This window comes from Babylonia areolata, chromosome 1 (assembly GCF_041734735.1).
Source record: "Babylonia areolata isolate BAREFJ2019XMU chromosome 1, ASM4173473v1, whole genome shotgun sequence".
Classification (NCBI taxonomy): Eukaryota; Metazoa; Mollusca; class Gastropoda; order Neogastropoda; family Buccinidae; genus Babylonia; species Babylonia areolata.
In genome coordinates this window covers 19,745,051-19,764,464 of record NC_134876.1, presented here as the reverse complement: position 1 = coordinate 19,764,464, position 19,414 = coordinate 19,745,051, and the positions used below count along the sequence as shown (strand labels likewise).

The 19,414-nt window shown below is 36.6% G+C and overlaps 1 protein-coding gene across 1 annotated transcript; it reads right to left on the bottom strand.

Moving 5' to 3' along the window:
- Positions 1–6,222: 6,222 nt before the first annotated feature.
- Positions 6,223–18,864, bottom strand: LOC143280508 (cyclin-dependent kinase 1-B-like). Its single transcript, XM_076585184.1, has 8 exons — positions 18,776–18,864; positions 15,466–15,517; positions 14,922–15,078; positions 11,926–12,049; positions 10,704–10,874; positions 10,099–10,262; positions 9,050–9,191; positions 6,223–8,286 (listed from the first exon to the last, which is right to left on the bottom strand). The coding sequence occupies exons 2-8, from the start codon at positions 15,500–15,502 to the stop codon at positions 8,170–8,172; spliced, it is 912 nt and encodes a 303-aa protein (XP_076441299.1). The 5' UTR covers positions 15,503–15,517; positions 18,776–18,864; the 3' UTR covers positions 6,223–8,169.
- Positions 18,865–19,414: the final 550 nt, after the last annotated feature.

The following is a 19,414-nucleotide window of genomic DNA, read 5'->3' as shown; positions in this document are numbered from 1 at the left end:
TGTACTGCCTATAAGAGAGACTAATTCTGGGTTTCTTAGCTGTATTGTGACTGGTTGTATTAAATGTTTTTTTGCAGTGGGTTTTTATTTATTTATTGATTTTCTTTCTGTCAGGTTTGTGTGTGATGTGGTTTTATTTTAGTTGTTTGTTGGGTGAAAGTGTTACAACCCTGACAGTTCTGAGTGGGCAGCTGGGCTGGACAACAAAACAAAAGATAGAGAAAGAGAAGAGAGAAAAAAAAGAAAAGAAAAATGGCATTAGTCAGAAAATTCATAACGCTAACAGACTTTCAAAAATGAGATGATGGATTGGATGATGGTAATAATAACAACAATAATGATGATGATAATAATGATGCTAATAATAATGATTGTACATTGATGTAGCACTTCCAATCCTCTCAAAGAGCTTTACAGTGACAAGTCAGTTAGACACAAATTACACACACACACACACACACACACACACACACACACACACACACAATATTTCACTAAATCTTATTTGAGGAGTTAGAATACATGGCACAGAATCATGACATGCTGCAGAGACAGAATTTTTTCTCCTCAGATAGCAGATATATGATTTGATTCTGAAAAGGTTAAAGACTGAATAAAACAGGAGAGGGTGGTTCTCATTGTTTGACAAACATTAACCAGTAGAGTGTCATGTCTTTTGGACCTGCAGTGGGTCACACTCAGAGCCCAGTCACTAAAATGTTTTATTAAAAACCTGGTGAATTTTCATCATATTGTCTTCAAAGTACACAGGATCAATTTTAATGGGATAAGCTTTCAACTTTGTTTTACACTGTTGCTGGTAGTCCAGCTGACCACAACTGAATGAAAAAAATCAACCACACTAAACACAAAAATTGTAACATTTGCAACCTCCACCCAGCAGGGTGGGGAGTGAGGGGGGGGAGGGGGGGGTCCAGGTACAAAAAAAGTTTCTTTTTTTCCATGAAACTGTTGTTGATTTTATTCTTTAAATTTATTACTGCAGAAACAATGAGCAAGCAGGACAGATGCAGAGAGGCAGACAGACAAAGAGCACAACACATGGTAGAAACCATACAAAATATGTAGATGCACAAATGTAAAGCCACAAGTTGTTTATCCCCAGCAGATACGACCAGTGAAGTGTATCACAAGTTCCCTGCATCATTTAAGCCACTCATGATTTGAGTTAGATAATTTCCGCCTCCTAGTGCTTTTACCATGGAAGGGAAGTAACAGTAAAATGGAATACTTTGAAAGTCTGGCTGTCTGTAAAGGGTTTTATGAGTAAAACTGTGCAACTCACAAGATTAATGATGACCAGGCATTGTATGGATATGGCAATTACAGTCAGTCCATTGTATTTACTATTATGATTCTCAATTTTGTGTGAGTGAACTTTTTGTTATTTGTATAATATTCCTTTTTTTTTCTCTCTCTTTTTTTTTATGATCCAGGTATCATAATAAAAGTAGGGCCTGTTTTTGTATGTACAGTAGTAGATTTTTTTTTTTTTTAACATCATTTGTGTTGCAAACTTGTTTTCCTTTACCATTCTGTTTGGTGTAATTTTTAGTGATGTTTAATTGTTTCACTCTATTCATTGTATTTTGTAGTGTGTAATCATTTCAAGTTTATTTTGTAGTTATGTTTAATTGCTTCAGTTTGTCTTTGAGGTGTGGTGTGGTAGATGTTAACCCATATTGTTTTGCTGCCTCATGATGGGCGTTCAGATTACCTGTCAGGAAATTTTGCTCACTCTGTTCAAAGAAGCATCATGGCATGAACACTAATGAAGTGCATACATGCTACTGTACATGTGCTGAATCACAAGGGAGAAGTGCAGTTGATGAAGGAGTTTTGGGTCTGAACTAAATCAAAGAAAGGAGGGATTGTGCATGTTAGGGAAAAGGAGGGGATCCTGGACAAAATGTTGAATGATTTAGTGGATTCCTTATCTGTGTCAATCTTTTTTTTTTTCTTTTTTTTTTTTCAGACAATGTAAAAGAAACCTAAACATTAAAACAGTGTGCCGATACTTTTCCTCGTGTGTTGAATTAACACTTGGGTGATTACTTCAATATGCTGATTTCTTCTTGGATTGGTATTACACAGTCCCATGAATTTAAAACAATTACAAGGTAAACACAGTTCATTTCATCATAGTCCAGGAAAATAGTATGGATAGATAGAAAAGTAATTGAGTGTGGGAGTTCGCATTGTAAATTGGAGTGCACATTAAATTAATTGACATACATTGGTTGAGGTTCTAAAGGAATTAGTTTTATAATTTTGAGACCTACGTTATATGGTTTTAGGCAGACCTGAATACTGTTTCAGAAATTCAGACCTTATTTTTATAACTCCTTATTTTGGTTGGTAAGTACCAGAGGGACCTCCTTTGGTCTGGTTCATTTCTTTCACTTCCAAGGTTTCTTTAACTTGAATATGATTATGTTTAATCCTTTGCTGCTGACACGCATGTTTGTCCAAGAGAGTGTCACCACACTAAGATTGAGACAACAGGTCAGTTTATCAGCCACCATTCCTTATTTAGACAACTTTTGTGGGGATTATTACACCATTGAAAAGCACATAGATAGCAGAAAAATGCTGCTAAATTGATGCTTCTCTGATTTCACTTCACCCCAGCTCAGCAGTCAAGGTGTTAATGTATTGGGGGTAGATAGGACTTCAATCTAAGATTTTTGGTCAGTATTCTCATTTTCAAGGCACCATGTTAGTTGAGTAGTAATGGTTGTTTTTTGTTAACACATGCTCTGTAAAGATTGTGATTCAGATGGCAAAATTCCTATCTGCAGCAGCAAGTGCTGACCTTGTGTTTCATTTTGTGGTAGATGTTTCCTGTTTAGTCCAAATTGCATGTGTGACAGACAAAACTAGTAAGTTAACACCTTTTCTAAGTGCTGTTATTTAATCATAAAAAATTATGTTCGATGTTTGGGGGTGGGTGGGGGGTGGGGGAGAGGTGCGGGGGCAGGAGCAAAGTATTCTTGTAGACAGTATGTCAAAACATATTTGAATCAGTAATAATTTTCTATGCCCGAAACTAGTTGATACACCACAGAAGTTTTAGTTTGACCCTGTATATATAACAGCTGCTTATTTTGTTATAGAAATATAGAATAGAATAGAATATGTCTTTATTACGAAGTGTACCAGAGTCACAAGGAATATTGGGGGGGGGATAGAATATAACAAGGTACGAACATAAATTGAAAATCATACACAAACACAGATACAGTAGAAATTGGATACATACAAGTGCATATCAATATAAAAACTTGTACATACTCACACGTGCACGTACTGCACACACACACACACGCGCGCATGCACACACACACTCTCTCTCTCTTTCACACACATTTGAACAGAAGCTGCATATTACATGTGGATGGGGATGATGACTAGATCTACAGGAAGATGGTTGTTGATTGCACAGTTCTATTTATCATACTGGATTTGTGGAAATATAACTGAAGCCCACCTTCGTGGTTGCCCATTTAGGCATTAGTAAGATGAGGAATTCAAAGGTTCTTTAAAGTTGTGTGGTCTCATTTTGTATGTTGTTCAAAATGTACAACAAATCAAGTATGAAATCAAGTCCAGTATTTTTATCATGACAAAGGAATTAATGATTTAAAGTCACTTGAAACTGGGGACAATTCAACTGATTAGCACATTGCCTGCAGCATTTTCGAAATAAACGTTATTCATGATCCAAACTAAATGCTGACATTTTTCACTGAAACAACAGCAAACAGTGGTGAGCTTTCATTTGTTCAAATTCTTGATTTGGTAAAGCAACAAAATGTAATACTTAGAGAAAAATGGAAAGGAATTCAACTGAAATGAATTAAATGTATTTGGAGACAGCCCAGTACTTTATTTATACCACTGTGTAGGGTTACCTTTTGTTGTTGTTGTTACAGTCATTACTCTAAGTGGGATGATTAACCTTCGCTGGCTATCGTGGGTCGTACACGACCCAGAAGGATACAAAAATGCAAATATCTCAGCCAATTCTTCATATTTTTCTACGAAATTTCAGAAATACTTCCTACACCTAAAAGGCCAACTTTTGCCAAAAAATGAAAAAAAAATCATCAATTAGTTAATGAGTAATTAAAGGTGGCGTTTTAACTACACACGGACACTTGTGTGGGTCGTGTATGACCCATGTTTTTTAAAGAGGAAAAAACGTGGTCACCCCTCGAAAGCTCGTGTGGGTCATGCATGACCCATACCTTTTAAATAGTGATTTCAGGTTTCATTGCAATTAGTGAAGGAAAATAAAGAAGTTTTACTTTCAGTAGCCTCACTACCCCACTACTCCCCCCAACCCCGTCCCTTTCCACTGTCTTCAGCAATAACCCCCTTCCATCCCTTTCTCTAACAGTATGTACCTGTGTGACTGAATATCTTTGATTGTGCATGTATAGGATGCTATGAGTCATCTCTCTCTGTTTCAGTCATCTCTGTCTCATCTATCAGTGTGTGCACAAGTAGGGTTCGTATGTATGTGCATGTGGTGTTTTGCGTTTGTGTGTGTGATCAGTTGTGTGCGTGTGTGTGTGTATGTGCATGTGTGTGAATGCGTGAGCATGTTTCTTCTGAGTGTTTGTGTGCGTGTGCGAGCGCATGTGTGTGTAATCAGTTGTTACAATGTTTTCCTTTTCTATATTTTGTTACAAGCTTTGGAGGAATATACCGGTTTTTGTCTCTTTACAAAGTATGGGTCGTGCATGACCCACACAAGCTTTGGAGGAATATACAGGTTTTTGTCTCTTTAAAAAGGTATGGGTCGTGGACGACCCACATGAGCTTCCATGTGTAGTCAAAAGCGACAGCGGTATGGGTCGTGGACGACCCACATGAGCTTCCGTGTGTAGTCAATAGCGACAGCCAGTGAAGGTTAAAGCAGTAGCACACTTATTTTGAACTGAGTGGCAACACCAGAATCCTGCAGTCAAATTTACATATATTGTTATTTATTCCTTATGCAGTTGCGTGAGGGGCGAGGCATTTTGCAAAATTACATGGGTGTTCAGATGGCCGAAATATAAACCAGTGATCCATCAGTCTCTCTTATTGGTTGCAGCTTAATTATGATGTCAGGGTTTTGATAATTACTGATTCAGGGTTCCCAGAGGTGACCAACAAATTCCATATTTCTTCAGGTAAGACTGAAACTTGTCCTCACCAAATATGAAACCAAACTGAATAATACAAATTTGCTTCACTGCAGATGGAAAAGATCAGCAAATATCCCATTGCCTCAATATTCATTACTTTTTCTTTTAAAAAACAAAACAAACAAAAAACATTATTTAAGCTTGGTTGAATAATACTGGTCAAGCTTTTTTCAAAATAAAATTCCCAGATGACTTCCAAACCATGAATGGCAAATATTTCCCCCCAGATTTTTCCAGTTCTAGAAATGGTACTCTCATTTTTCCAGACTTCCATGACTGTATGATCCTTGTACCTCTACTGACCTGGTTTTCCAAGACAGTCAGTAGGCTACATCTCTCTTCAGTCTGGTCATTGGAGTGTTTTTATAAAACCGGTTTGGTTCTGATGCTTGAAATTAGTGCTTTGTTTGAGTGAACTCATTGCTTGAAGAATAGTGACCACAGAAACTGATTCAACAGTGTTCTTGTCTAGTGGACGTTTTCTGACAAGTCCCTTTGTTTATATGATAGGGAAGGACTTACTACATTAGTAACATGTAACACTTTTTCTTTTTTTTTAATACTTTTCACCAGTGTGCATGAATTGGGAGAAAAAGGTGATGTGTGAACATGAGAGTGTGACATACAATTTTTATTTTTGTCTGAAATTGTGTTTGTGTGAGCGAATAATCAATGCAATTGTCTGATTTTATTATGTGCACATATTACAGGTTTACAGTTTTTGTTCTTGTAATAATGTTGATGTCACTGTCAATCAATGGATTGTCTTGTTTTTAAATAAACTATTCGTGAATGAGAATCAAGAAAATGTTCTCCAAGTTATAAAATAAAAGCAAGGAAATGTCTTTGCAGTGTTGTACAATTTCTCACATGCTAGTCAATGACATTGTTTGATAATCAGTTTTCAAATAAATATGTAAGCTCATACATCACACACCAGAACATGAAAGTCACATGCTCATATACACTATCCAATAAAACTGCAAAAACAGCAAACTTGAAATGGTCAGCAGGTTTAATCAGTGATTGCTGCACTCAAATGCAAGTAAATCCAGCATTTCCTCATGATTTCACTCCTTGTTCCTGACCATCATGCACACACAAATTACATGTAACACAAATAGAAAAACAAGAGCATTTAACAGCTCATAAATCAAAGTGTTTACTTAAATCTACATTTTTCAGATAACTCTTGCCCTTTTGTTTAGCATCTGAAAACCAACATGACTGCATTTCCCAGATGTATGAATTACTGAAATGGGTACTATTATATCAACACTTGAGACATAACTGGAATCTATTGACGAATGTGAACACAGAAAGCAGTGTCTAACGATGATAAGTGTTCAGGAAACTTACACTGCAACATTTATTACTATAACTAAGCCAGCTGTCTGAAATGTCAGTCTGGTCATTGCCAAAAGCAGTTCTTTAATTTTCCACAGGAGTCAAAACAAATGACCCTCAATGAGTCACTGGACATGAAGGGTATGGTCAGTTTTCTCCGATACAGAAACAGTTAAACAGACCAAAACATGACCATTATAAAATGCACAGCTAATTGAGTCTACAGACTTAAGACTATGAGCAACTACTCAAGGAACTCTTCCTAAAACAAATTTGATAAAGCCTGATAAACAAGAATAAGTGATTAGACAAGACTGCTGTTTACTACTTTATTCTAGGAAATAAATATGATGCACACAGAAGAAAATGTACATGCTAATAACAAAAGAAAAGGCAGGCAGAATATGTCTAAAGAGAACATGAATTCCAGACCAAACAAACACGAAGACATCGATCATCATGTACATGTTCACATAAAACAAAGGCAAAGTCAGGCAGAACATATGTGTGCCAGACAGACACAGGATTTAGGACCAAACAAAAACATGAACACATCGGTGGCTTTCACATGCAGCCAAGTAAAGACTTTCAAAAAAGTAGAGGCAGTTTCTTGCCCTTTTCTCCATTCATTCGCACATTTGGTTATGTCAGCAACATTTCAACAAAATGCAATTCCTTCCGTTCCAGTCCCATGCTCACACACACACACACATTTATTCTTACCACATACACAAAAGACTTGGTATGTGTTCAACATACCAAGCCACACATTTCCATTCCCCTGATTACATTGTTTTTATAAAGACATCTCCTTTCAAAACTTAATGAACCACCACTGTACATTTCCTGCTGCTTCAACACTGAAAGAACATCAGCATTTTGTTACAAGACTGTTTTGAATGTTGCATGAGGAGCATGTGAACTAAATTTTATCCAGAGCATGTGGACAATTCAGCCAACCATGAAGACCATTTCATGGCTGAAAGCTCATTGGACAGGAGTATGGTTATCAACTTTTGTCATAATGTGACTTATAACAATTAATCAAATCAAATCAAAGCAGTAACACTCAGTCTTCTTTCAGATATACTTTTATATATTCAAAGATTGTTTCTAAGCTTTTACTTCCTGGCATATGAAGTGCCCAGTGTAAACTCCCACCACTTTCGCACTGCTGATGAAATGAACAAAATGGAGAGCCTGTCCCTTTTTCTGTGCCAGGACCCATCCCTTCAAACAACACAACCTTCACCAAACCAAGACCTGAACAATTTGACCTTTAAATCAAGGGCGTCAGCCAACAGGTAACCCAACTCTACAGGCCCTTTTTCTGTGAAAAAACCATCCTGAGTGTAGAAGTGAAGATACCACTGAACTAAATTAAGTCCAACCATATGTGACACTTGGCTCTCCCCCTGTTACTTGCTGCCAGAATAAACAAGCTGCAACAGTGCTCCACCTTTTTCTCTTTCTCTTTTTTTTTAATCAATAGATAAGTCACAGCCTGTGTGCGTAGATGTAAAAGTGTTGTGCGCTGAAAATGACAGCTGATCCATTAGGCGTGTGGCAGGAAAGACGGCAGGCAGGCAGACAGGGCATGCAATTACTCGTAGCTGATAAGATTGGCTGGCAACACTGTTTTGTCCAGGGTGCTGAAGTACGGGTGATTGATCATCGTCTTGCAAGAGATTCGTTTGACAGGGTCATAGAACAAGCATTTCTGTAACAAATCAACAGAGAAATCTGCTGTGAAGAAAAAAATAACAATCAAATAATAATAAACACAATATATATACACCTACAAGCAATAACTTTTTTGGGGGGTTTCATTCTTTCAGCCCCAAACAGTAGAAAAGAAAATACAATTGAACAGGATGTCATGAGGGCCAAAGCAATGATTTGCCGACTGATCGTGGATTCAAATAAAGTTGAAATGCAAACATAGTGTTAGTAATAAACTAATATTCAATGACTGTTGATTGATGTAAATTTCTTGTTTTATTTGCGATTATTTTTGTTCAAGAACATTCATCTAAAACCCAGAGGACAACACAAGTAGAGTTAACAGATTTTCCTAGTTCTCCACACAGTCAAGTGGACTGCCAAAAAAACTTTGAAACATCATACTGTTTTCCCCCTTTAGATTGTCAAATTTGATTTGTGTGTGGGAGTGGGGGCTGGGGGTGGGTACACAGCAACATAATCCTGAAAAAACAAGAAGAGATCCTTTTACAACTTTACTATGTGCAGAAGGCAAAAAAAACAAAAAAAAACAACTCAGTGGAACAAGAAAACTTTTCTTTTTTTTTTAAAATTTTTAATCAATCCTTATACTTACCACTGAAAAATTGCAAAAGAGTTTGTTCCCTTGACATAGGATTTCATGGGTGATACGTTGACAAGGGATGGGAGGTGGGGGAGGAATGAGTCAAACTTCATATGTGTGAGACTGGAGAAAAAAAGGGGGGGGAAAAAAAGAGTACCTGCAGAAGGTCCATGCCATGCTCATCCAGGTTTTTGACAGTAGATGAAAACTGCACGCCCTTCCAACATGGGAAGTTGGATTTGTAGTCTGGCAGTGAGCTCACACCTGGCCATGTGTCTTCTGTCGGAGTTCCCATTGTCCTGAAAATAAATAATAACAATACATACACAAAGGAAAAAAATAGGTGAGACTGCCAATAACATCGCTGCCACCCTTTTAAGAAGCAAATCCAGTATTTCTATCAGGGAATGGAGGTTTTGCAAGTGGGTTATGCCTCCCTCACCACTCCCAAGATAGTAGCGGTAAGGAAGCCTCCTAAAGCAAGTCATCTCAAGGTTAAAAAACAAACAAAAAAACACACAAATGATCAATTGTTTTGCTCACCTTTATTCTCTCTCTTACTCCGTGCAGTCATATGAACTGATGGGCAAATGATTTAAAATTCTAACACCCAAAACAAACTGATAGGCAAATAAAGGAAATTTTCTTCCTAAACTTACGTTTAAGTAACATACTTACCGTGACCCACTAATGCAGACTTCGGCAGGGGTCTGATTCCTGTCCTGTGCAAACTACTACCCGCCTATGCGAAGAAAACAAAAGTAGCTACGGCCGATAACCTCCCGAAGTAGGTTACCTCCCCTTTGCATCCCTGACTAGCACTCTCTTTTTCCGGCAGCCATCTTGACTCTTGCTCCTGTGCTCTATGATACGGCTAAGGTTTTTCATATTTTCTGTCCGTCTATCAATTCTTGGGCGCTCTCATTTTTAACACCAAAAACAAAGAGCAGAAGCATGATATAGATGAAAAAAGAGCACATTAGTTCAGACATACAATTCCAGCACACTGTCAAAACTAGACCAATGCTTTATGTGTATGACTGACTTTCTAGAACCTCACCAAATTATTGGGTTTTTGAGTAGGGTCAAGCATCTGCTACATCTTTAAGCAGATGTAGTGAGGCATATATGCATTTGACCACCTGGTTTGACACCATCTTGAAACTGGGGGGTGGGGAACACACAAAAACCCAATAACAGACCAACCTGAATATTCTGAAGAGCTGGTCAATTTCAGAGTCCCCGTGGAACAGGGGTCGCCTGTTGGCCATCTCAGCAAACATGGTTCCAATGCTCCACACGTCCACTGGTGTAGAGTAGCGAGCCGACCCCAACAGGATCTCAGGGGCGCGATACCACAGGGTCACAACCTGCACATATGGCAAAATTATTTATACAAATTATAATACACACATCTGTCTCACTTCAAACTCTTCCCTCAGTCACAGAAGCTCCATATTTTAGATTTCTCTGAACCAACAGCTAAGTACTGAATTTTGACTCCACATGATCTCCCCCCCCCCAAAAAAATCACTATGGTTTTCTTCTTTGAAAAAACAAACAAACAACAAACAAAAACAACAACAAAAAAACAAACAAACAATAATAAACTCAATTAGAATTCATACTCTTAAAATATAAATAAATAAATAAAAAAAAAATATAAAAAAAAATATATATATACATATATATTTAAAAAGCTAATGGACTACATGGTTCACTTGGAACATACTCACATGAAAAAAAAAGGGGAGTTGGGGGATGGGAAAATAAAAAGATGGAGTATAATTATGGGGATGAAAGTGACTGACCTCATGTGTGTAAACTCGGACTGGAATGCCAAAAGCCCGTGCCAGACCAAAGTCGGCGATCTTGATACCCCCCTTGTTGTCAATCAGCAAGTTTTGTGGCTTCAAGTCACGGTGCAACACCCGTCTCTTGTGGCAGAACAGGATCCCAGACACAATCTGATACATGTAACTCTGAAAGGAAAAACAACAAATGGTGCTCACTCTCCACCCTCTGGCAGAACAGGATCCCAGATAATCTGATATATATTACTCATATATCTTCCAGATCAAGGCCTGACTAAGCGTGTTGGGTTACGTTGCTGGTCAGGCATCTGCTTGGCAGATGTGTAGCGTATATGGATTTGACCGAACGCAGTGACGCCTCCTTGAGCTACCGATACTGATAATTCCAGATCAGACTGAAAATTTCTAACACAAAGCCAAACTGAATAGTAATTATTTTGTCTGTTTCACAGTTTATGAATCAAATCAGTGGATATGCCATTATCAATATTGTTCAATTTTTGACTTTTTTTGTGTGTGGATGCAATAAGCGGCATAAGCTCTTTGTTAAATGGTACTGGTGGTACTGGTCAGAGGTTTTACTGAAATTCCATGACTTATCCAAACTCTAAATGGCAAATCATTTTTCCAAGACTTTTCAAGCCTGGGGTTAGCAGATATGGTTCTCTCATTTTCCCAAAGACTGTAAGAACCATGTGTTCAGGGTCCTCTGAACATATTCACTGCACAGAACAGCATGGGTTTTTTTTTCTCCTTTTCTAAAGTACATACTCTGGTTATCTGCATACTTTTGTTTAACTTTTTTTTCTCTTCTTTTAAATAACAATTGTATGACTCTCTGACAGTATCAAGTACTCTTTTTAAACTGACAATTAACAGTTTGGGGCAGAAAAGAATTATCAGCCTCAGCAATACTGTGTAGTTTTCTGTCATTCATTAGGAGACTGGGAAGTGAAAGGGCAGAGCTGTTTTGTATCTGAACATTAAAAATTGCAATAAAATACTCAGCATCAGGCGTAGAGATATGCTCTGTCCATTATGTAAGCACAGTGACACATTAGTAAAAGCACCACTGACAAAAGAAAAAAATACATTGTCACTAACATAGTGAGTAAAAATCACTATCAATGATTCCTTGAAGCAATCTGTCTAGTGTGTGAAATCACCATCAATGATTAAGGCCAACTGTCTTATCCGGTGTATTTTAATTGTTAAGTACCTTGATCAACATTCTGTCCATCTGCTGTCCATTTGGAAGACTATCCAGATACTTTTTCAAATCCATGCTGAGGAACTCGAACACCAAATACAGTTTGTTGTCTTGCATCAGCACGTCCAACAATCTGAAACAGATCAAACCAGCAAGTTAATTACAAAAAAACAAAAAAACCAACAAAAAAACCAACAAAAAACCATATATATATATATAAATAAAAATTATATACATATATGTATAAACCTGAAAGATCATGCATTTTTTACTTATTATATTCTTTCTGAGCACCAGTTAGAAATGTAACTATCCAAAGATTACTAAAAGGCAAAACCCCCTTTACTTGTACGATTCCTTCTGATTTTGCCACAAAAACAATGTTTTGTGATTTTTAGTGTGCCTCAATCTTATCTGAAAGACTATGGCATTGTTATAAAATAATCAAATGATAAATGGGCTAGAATGCATATTATCATTATTTAACATGAAACATAACACTGTAAGGAAATAATGGGTCATTCTTCAGTGCTGGTCACACAGTTGGAATTGGAGGCAAAAATTTAAATTGGTTAAATAGTTTAAACTGGTTGTTTAAGAATCTAAATCCTTTATATTTTCATGCACAATTGGAAGAAAATGGCAAAAGTTACTTATTTCTGTGATGTGAATGGGCAATGTGGGAATGTGCATGTCAATTATGCTTGTGACACTATGACTATAAGTGCTTTATGTTGAACACAAAAATCTAAAAGATGCTATTAAACTTCCTTAGAAGACTTCTAGTACACTTGATGAATTACAATATCAATGCATTGTTTGCATGAACACATTTATAGCATGTAAACCTGACACACATCACAAGCATTACAAATCTAGTTTTTTATGCAACATTTGAACAGAACTGTTGAAATGACACTATTGTCATGCATCTCATGAAATGAAAAAAAAAAAAAAATTAACTGCCCTGGAAATCCAGTTTGTTAATGTCTCAAATCTATTTTAAAGATTCTGAAGATCCAGGTACTTCCATGATTTCATGGCTATGCTGATTTTATTGGAAAAAAAAAGTCCATTAGGCTTGTGATGACTGCGACACAGAATGAGAATTCAAACACACGCCAATTGGTTTTGAATGATATGAATTTTTTTAAGGTGAGGTCTGGCTTTAAGTTATCTTATTCTGTTCATACACACAAAGTGAACTTCATCAAAGCATTCAGAGTTAGTAAAATTTAGTTTTCAGTGTGGCTCAAAAGCAGCAGTGTTCCTTTCTTGACACAAGAACACGTCTTCTTGTATAATTTATCCACTGAAGTGAGTAACCCTTAGTGAGAACTAAAAATTTAATGATGACCCATATATTCTACATGAGCTGATATAAGATTTGGTTTTTTCTTCAGTGACAACTTCCAGTAGATATGTTTCTGTCATGTTGCTTTTGAAATCTGGCTTTCACTAAGTTCCTTTAGGCGGTTTAATGAGGTGGTTATCAATCATCTAACTTTGTTGCTTATAGCCCAACTGACCACACTATTTACAGACTGACTCTGATGAGTCTAAAAAATTGTTGCAAAGCTAGGGTTTCTAATACAATGTCCACAAAATGATGTGCCATGACTGAGTTTACACAAAAAACGGTAACAGGCCTTTCACGAACACATTCTGGGGGTATGCTGATAGCTGATTGTACTTAAATGAATCAATTGAGTCTAAAATAAATTACTGACCATATAACTACATATAAAAACTGCTAATGAACTAGTTTAGTAAAACTTTGTTATTTGCTGGCCCCCTACTAAGTAACAAGCAAAAACAAAGTACCAGCTTCCCAAGCTCCAAAAGGTTCAGAACAGTGCAGCGAAGCCGACTCTGAAATTCCCAAAATATGAACATACCACAACTCTTCTGAAATCCTTGCATCAGCTCCCCATTCAGTCCTGGATTTCATACAAACTCTTCATTCAGCTTCACATCCCTCAATCAATGGCACTGGCATTGAAATAATTGAATACCTCTGATATTCTTCGTCAATACAACACCCCTCAATCAATGGCACTGGCACTGAAATAATTGAATACCTCTGATATTCTTCGTCAATACAACACATCTCAAAATCTCTGCTCTTCTGATAATTGGATTCTTTTTTATCCATCTGTCAGAACAAAATCCTTCAGTCAACGTACTCTTTCCTTTCTGGGTCCAACCATCCAAAACAGCTTTGTATTTTACATTAGACATTCCATTTCCACAAACTCTTTCAACCCTTATCCAAAAGACCCATCTAAATATGCAGTACTGATATCTTTGTCCACCAGTTTGTGTCCAATCAATGTTATGTGTGTGTATGTGTGCAAATGTGAGCAAGTTGTGTCACAATAAATTGTTTCAGCATTTCATCATTGATAGTTAACAAGTTTTTGTACATGAAAAGCACTTTTAGCTCTATTTGAGAAAAAGCTATGAATAACTTCAGCAAGTGCTCATCATTAAGTACAGGGAAGCATGCCAGCTTGATATATAAGCAAGCAGCCTTTGAAATTCTGCAGACAACTACTTTTAAGCTTAGAATGGAAATTTTCATCCTAAAATTACGTTTAAGTAACATACTTACTGTGACCCACTACTGCAGACTCCGGCAAGGTTCTGATTCCCTAACAACGGCCAATAACCTCCCGTAGTAGGTTACCTCCCCATTGCATCCTTGACTAGTGCCCTCTTTTTACGACAATTCACCACAGCCAGTGCAGCGTGCAGGGAGAACAGAAGCGGGGAGGAATGGGTGGGTCTTAAATTTGAGTCACGGTAAGTATGTTACTTAAAAGTAATTTTATGAAGAAAATTTCCTTTTAACTACACATACTTCACTGTGACCCACTAGTGCAGAAGGTCCTAACTTTTTTAAAATTTTTTATATATAATAAATAACTGCCTACTATAACAATGAAAAATGGAAAGAAACAGTAATGTGGAAAACTATACACAACAGCAGAAATATATCATACTTCACAATGCTGGGATGCTGCAACTCCTTCAACATAGAGATTTCTCGGACTGCAGTGGATGGCACACCCTCCTCATCATTTTCCAGTCGAATTTTCTTCAGTGCCACCAGCTGATTTGTTCTCCTATGGCGGCCTTTATACACTACACCATATGTTCCTGTAGAGCACAATATTACTTAAATCAGCATTCACATCGATTTGAAACAGAATCAATGAAACTTGATTCAAAATATCTTAATCTTTTTCAAAATCCAAGTTACTTCAACTGACAAGAGTTAACCCATTTAATAGTTACCCCACATACTACAAATAAAAGATACCTGGCACAAAGAAGAATATACAATTTCACTCTACCAGTTCACTAATATTCTTACTTGTCATCAGAACTTAAAACTAAATAAAAGACTTCTTCAGCTAAATGATTTGTATTTTCTTCTGATCTGATCACCCCATCTCCCCCCCAACCCCTTTACAATAATCTCAATTAGTGATTACTTGACAAATTATACCTACAGTAATGTGATCTATCCCAATTCTTCCTCACCTTCCCCAATTTTCTCGATCTTTGCATATTCGTCCATTGTCACTGACTGGATCTGAAACAAAGTGAAATCATGCGTAATTATCACAAAATTATTAAAACAAAGCTACTGTAAACTTGTAGATAAAATCAGGGGATGGCTTTGGACACAAAGAGAAATCATGTTCATCATAAAAACAGAAGAAGAAGAAAACGAAAGTATCGCAGACAAGTAGCTGAAATCAAAATGTGGCAAAATTTGTTCAGTTTTAAAAAAGAGTGATTTTTTTCAATGACAGCACAAAAGATGTGATGCCATTTTTAAACAATTGCAAAATTGAACCAACAGTAGCACTTTGTAAGGGGCATTCGCTGGGGTGCATGCTGATACTTTTAAATTCTAGGTCTGATACTTTTAAGTTCTAGGTCTATGCCCCAATGCTTAGATGTTAATTTTACTTCAATCTCTTTATGCCAGGTTTGTTTTATCTTTGAAATACCTGTTTTACAACTGAATGCCATACCGATTCGTTATCTTTAGGCTTAATAGTATAATACATCATATTTCAATTTCACCAGTGTATTCTGTGCACGTTTGTTTGCAAGCACAAAAGCTTGTGTAAGTGGGTAGTCGAATGCCTATTTTACTGTATAAAGAATTAACAGTAATTTCTTTTCTTTTATACATATATATATACATATATAAAATTTAATTACTTTGAATTTGCCATGTTTTCAAGCTGTATGTTAACGGGTTTTTTTCTTCTCTTTTTTCTTTGTTATATTTCAAGTTTTACTGTCCTGTTTATACTTAAAATTACAGCCTAAAATGTCAAAATTTAATGCTTTCAATTTCTGAGAAAAAGTAGCCGATTCTCTATAAACTTTCAAAGAATACAATCATATGAACAATCCATTGCTAACATCAATTAAAAAAATCAAGATAAAGATGTGCATGAATGAATGCATTCACATGTGTAAGCATGTACAGAAGTTAACATGTAGTGATATACCTTCCCTTAGTCCTTAGAAGTACAGACTTTGCTCATATAAATTCTCTTCACTCAACAAGTGGAGTGATGGCCTAGAGGTAACGCGTTTGCCTTGGAAGCAAAAGAATCTGAGCGTGCTGGTTTGAATCACGGCTCAGCCGCCATTTTCTCCTTCTCCACTAGGCCTTGAGTGGTGGTCTGGACGCTAGTCATTCGGATGAGACGATAAACCGAGGTCCCGTGTGCAGCATGCACTTTGCGCACGTAAAAAAACCCATGGCAACAAAAGGGTTGTTCCTGGCAAAATTCTGTAGAAAAATCCAGTTCAATAGGAAAAACAAATAAAACTGCATGCAGGAAAAAATACAAAAAAATGGGTGGCGCTGTAGTGTAGCAAATTTCACACAGAAAAATCTGTTGTGATAAAAAAAAAAAATATATATATATAGATATATTTTTTAAAGAAAAAAAAGAGAGAGAGAAAGTTCAAAGAGCAGAATCCTTAAACATGCTTATATTTTTTCCTCGTATCACTTATCAGACTATCCAATTGACTTGTTCCGATGGTGGCACTTCACTGGTAGCATCCTGAAACAATTTGCAGTAACCTGTCTCATCAATTTATTGAAATTTAAACAAATATGCCTTTCCTACTTAACTAAACTGACAAAAGATTTTTTTTTTTTGGAGGGGGGTGCCCCTCGCATGGAGAGTTGGCTAAGTAATTCCTTCTCGAAGTTGAACGTTTACCTAGAAGCTGGATTTGAAGCTATGTCATAGATTGTCAATACTGTTTTTCAGTTTTCTTCCTTATGCCAAAGTGGTTCAATCAACAAATGGTTTACTTTTTTGAGTGGGCATCAGAGGATCTTAACAGGATGCAAATGGAACAGAACTAGCCTAACAATAGTTAAATCTTTACAACCTGTAGGTTGTTGATGATCATACAGTTATCATTAATGAGGTATAATTCAGCAGACTGTGCCCAACAACAGTATTTTATAATTCTTTGAATAGAAATGAGATCACAGAAGATAGTTAATAAGTTAGTTATGCATTTGATCACATTGATGAAATAAAATTTGAAAGCTGGTTGAAGCATTGGACCAAAGTATTATTAATATATGACTATACCATTCTTTAACCTAGATTTCAAGATATAATTATGATGTTAACAGTGTAACACATATATTTATTTTCTAAAAGAATGTCAGTACTGATCTATATTTATCTCTTCATTATTGTATTGTACTTTCACAGTCAATCTCAATGTAAAGGCCTAAATGACACAAAGTGAAAAACACTTTCACAACTTAACTCTGGAGGAGCCACTGACAGAGGAATATCTTGAAATTGAATTAAAAGTGAGAAGTTACTACTTGAAGTATTTTGAATTTCCAAAACACTGAAGTGAAAAAAAATATACAACTTTACAAGCATTCAATTTCAAGGTTCTTTAATACTACTATAGATGTGCAGAGCTGGAAATAATCTGAAAAATAAAATCTTTGTGGAAGTCCTCAGTTTACAAGATAAGAAAAGGTTAATGAAACAAGAAACTTACAAGTTTTGTGAATAAAATTTCAAATGAACACAAAGCTGCTTGCAAATATCACTATTAGTTGTATTACAGTATTAATATTACAGCAGACCAAAGTGTGAATAATTTTCTTTTCTAAATAGATAGGCGCTGTTTTCCTTGTCAAAATCATGGAACCATGCGAGTTTCATGACCGCAGACTTGGCAGTAGACGTGTGTAATGACGCTGCATGACCGATAACGTCACATAGTTCTAAACTGACCGATCGAACAAAGAACACGGATGAATGGATGTGAAAACCATACGGTTATATATGTGACTTTTAATCTGAAAATGACGATAAAAATACAACAAAAAACAAAAAGGTATATAAAATATAAAGACCGGTCCGACCGTTCGCCTGCACTCCACAGTACCATTCACGCGACTGACTTTCACAATGTACACAAATGTACCAACGTAAATTTGTGAGAAAAAAAATCCATGAGAACTTATGCAGTCAGTTTATAAAAGTACAGCAAAGAAACTGATGGCTGTTGTGTTTCAACTTTACTAATCTTACTCGTACATGCGTCCCTCACATTTGGGATTTCACTCGATTTGAATTCTATCGTTCAGTAGAAAGTCATTTTGGACAGTTATCTCAAATAGAATTTTTGTGAATATCCTGTCCTGTAACATATCAGACTTCAAATGTTTGTTCTGAAAACTCCCAACTGAATAAGAAAACGAATCTTTTATACGTACACACTCGTTAATACCAGATTCTATTTAAGAGGGAAAACATGTCGGGACACAAACCTCGCAAGCACAACCTCAATGGAATCTCCTTGATGCTCTCGTCGGGTATTCGAATTGGCCAATGAGAACGTCTTTTGTGTTGCGTTGTTGTCAACCAGAAAACTGCCGCCAGGTGGCGATTGCTTTTAGAGTTATCTGCCTCTTCTATTTCTTGTGGGTTCAGATGCATGTTCTTTCGTCTGATTTATCCCGAAATAAATTGATCCCCTCAAAACTTAGTCTTTATTTATCTCCTGTCAGGCAAAATATATCCGAGTAAACTACATGTGTATAAATACGAATCGTCTGCTACAAGTTTTGTTTTGTTTTTGTTTGTGTTTTTTGTTGTTGTTTTTTTGTTTTTTTCTCAAGGCCTGACTAAGCGCGTTGGGTTACGCTGCTGGTCGGGCATCTACTTGGCAGATGTGGTGTAGCGCATATGGATTTGTCCGAACGCAGTGACGCCTCCTTGAGCAACTGAAAACTGAAACTGCTGAAAATCATCACAACCGAACACACATTCCGAAAACACCAACTTTAATAACCGCGTTGTTCAGTGGTGCGGGTGGAGGAGCGAAGGCAGCTAAATGTTTTAAGCATTGGACATTAAGTCAAACAATCTTGGGTTCGAATTCTGGCCGGTTAAAAGTAGAGATATAA

Bases quoted from the DNA above. Each gene is read 5' to 3' on its own strand.
- LOC143280508 (XM_076585184.1), bottom strand. From the start codon at position 15,502: ATGGACGAATATGCAAAGATCGAGAAAATTGGGGAAG. The intron at 15,079-15,465 runs GTGAGGAAGAAT...TGTGCTCTACAG, and splicing joins GATCGAGAAAATTGGGGAAG to GAACATATGGTGTAGTGTAT. The intron at 10,875-11,925 runs GTACTTAACAAT...TTTTCCTTTCAG, and splicing joins TGGACAGAATGTTGATCAAG to AGTTACATGTATCAGATTGT.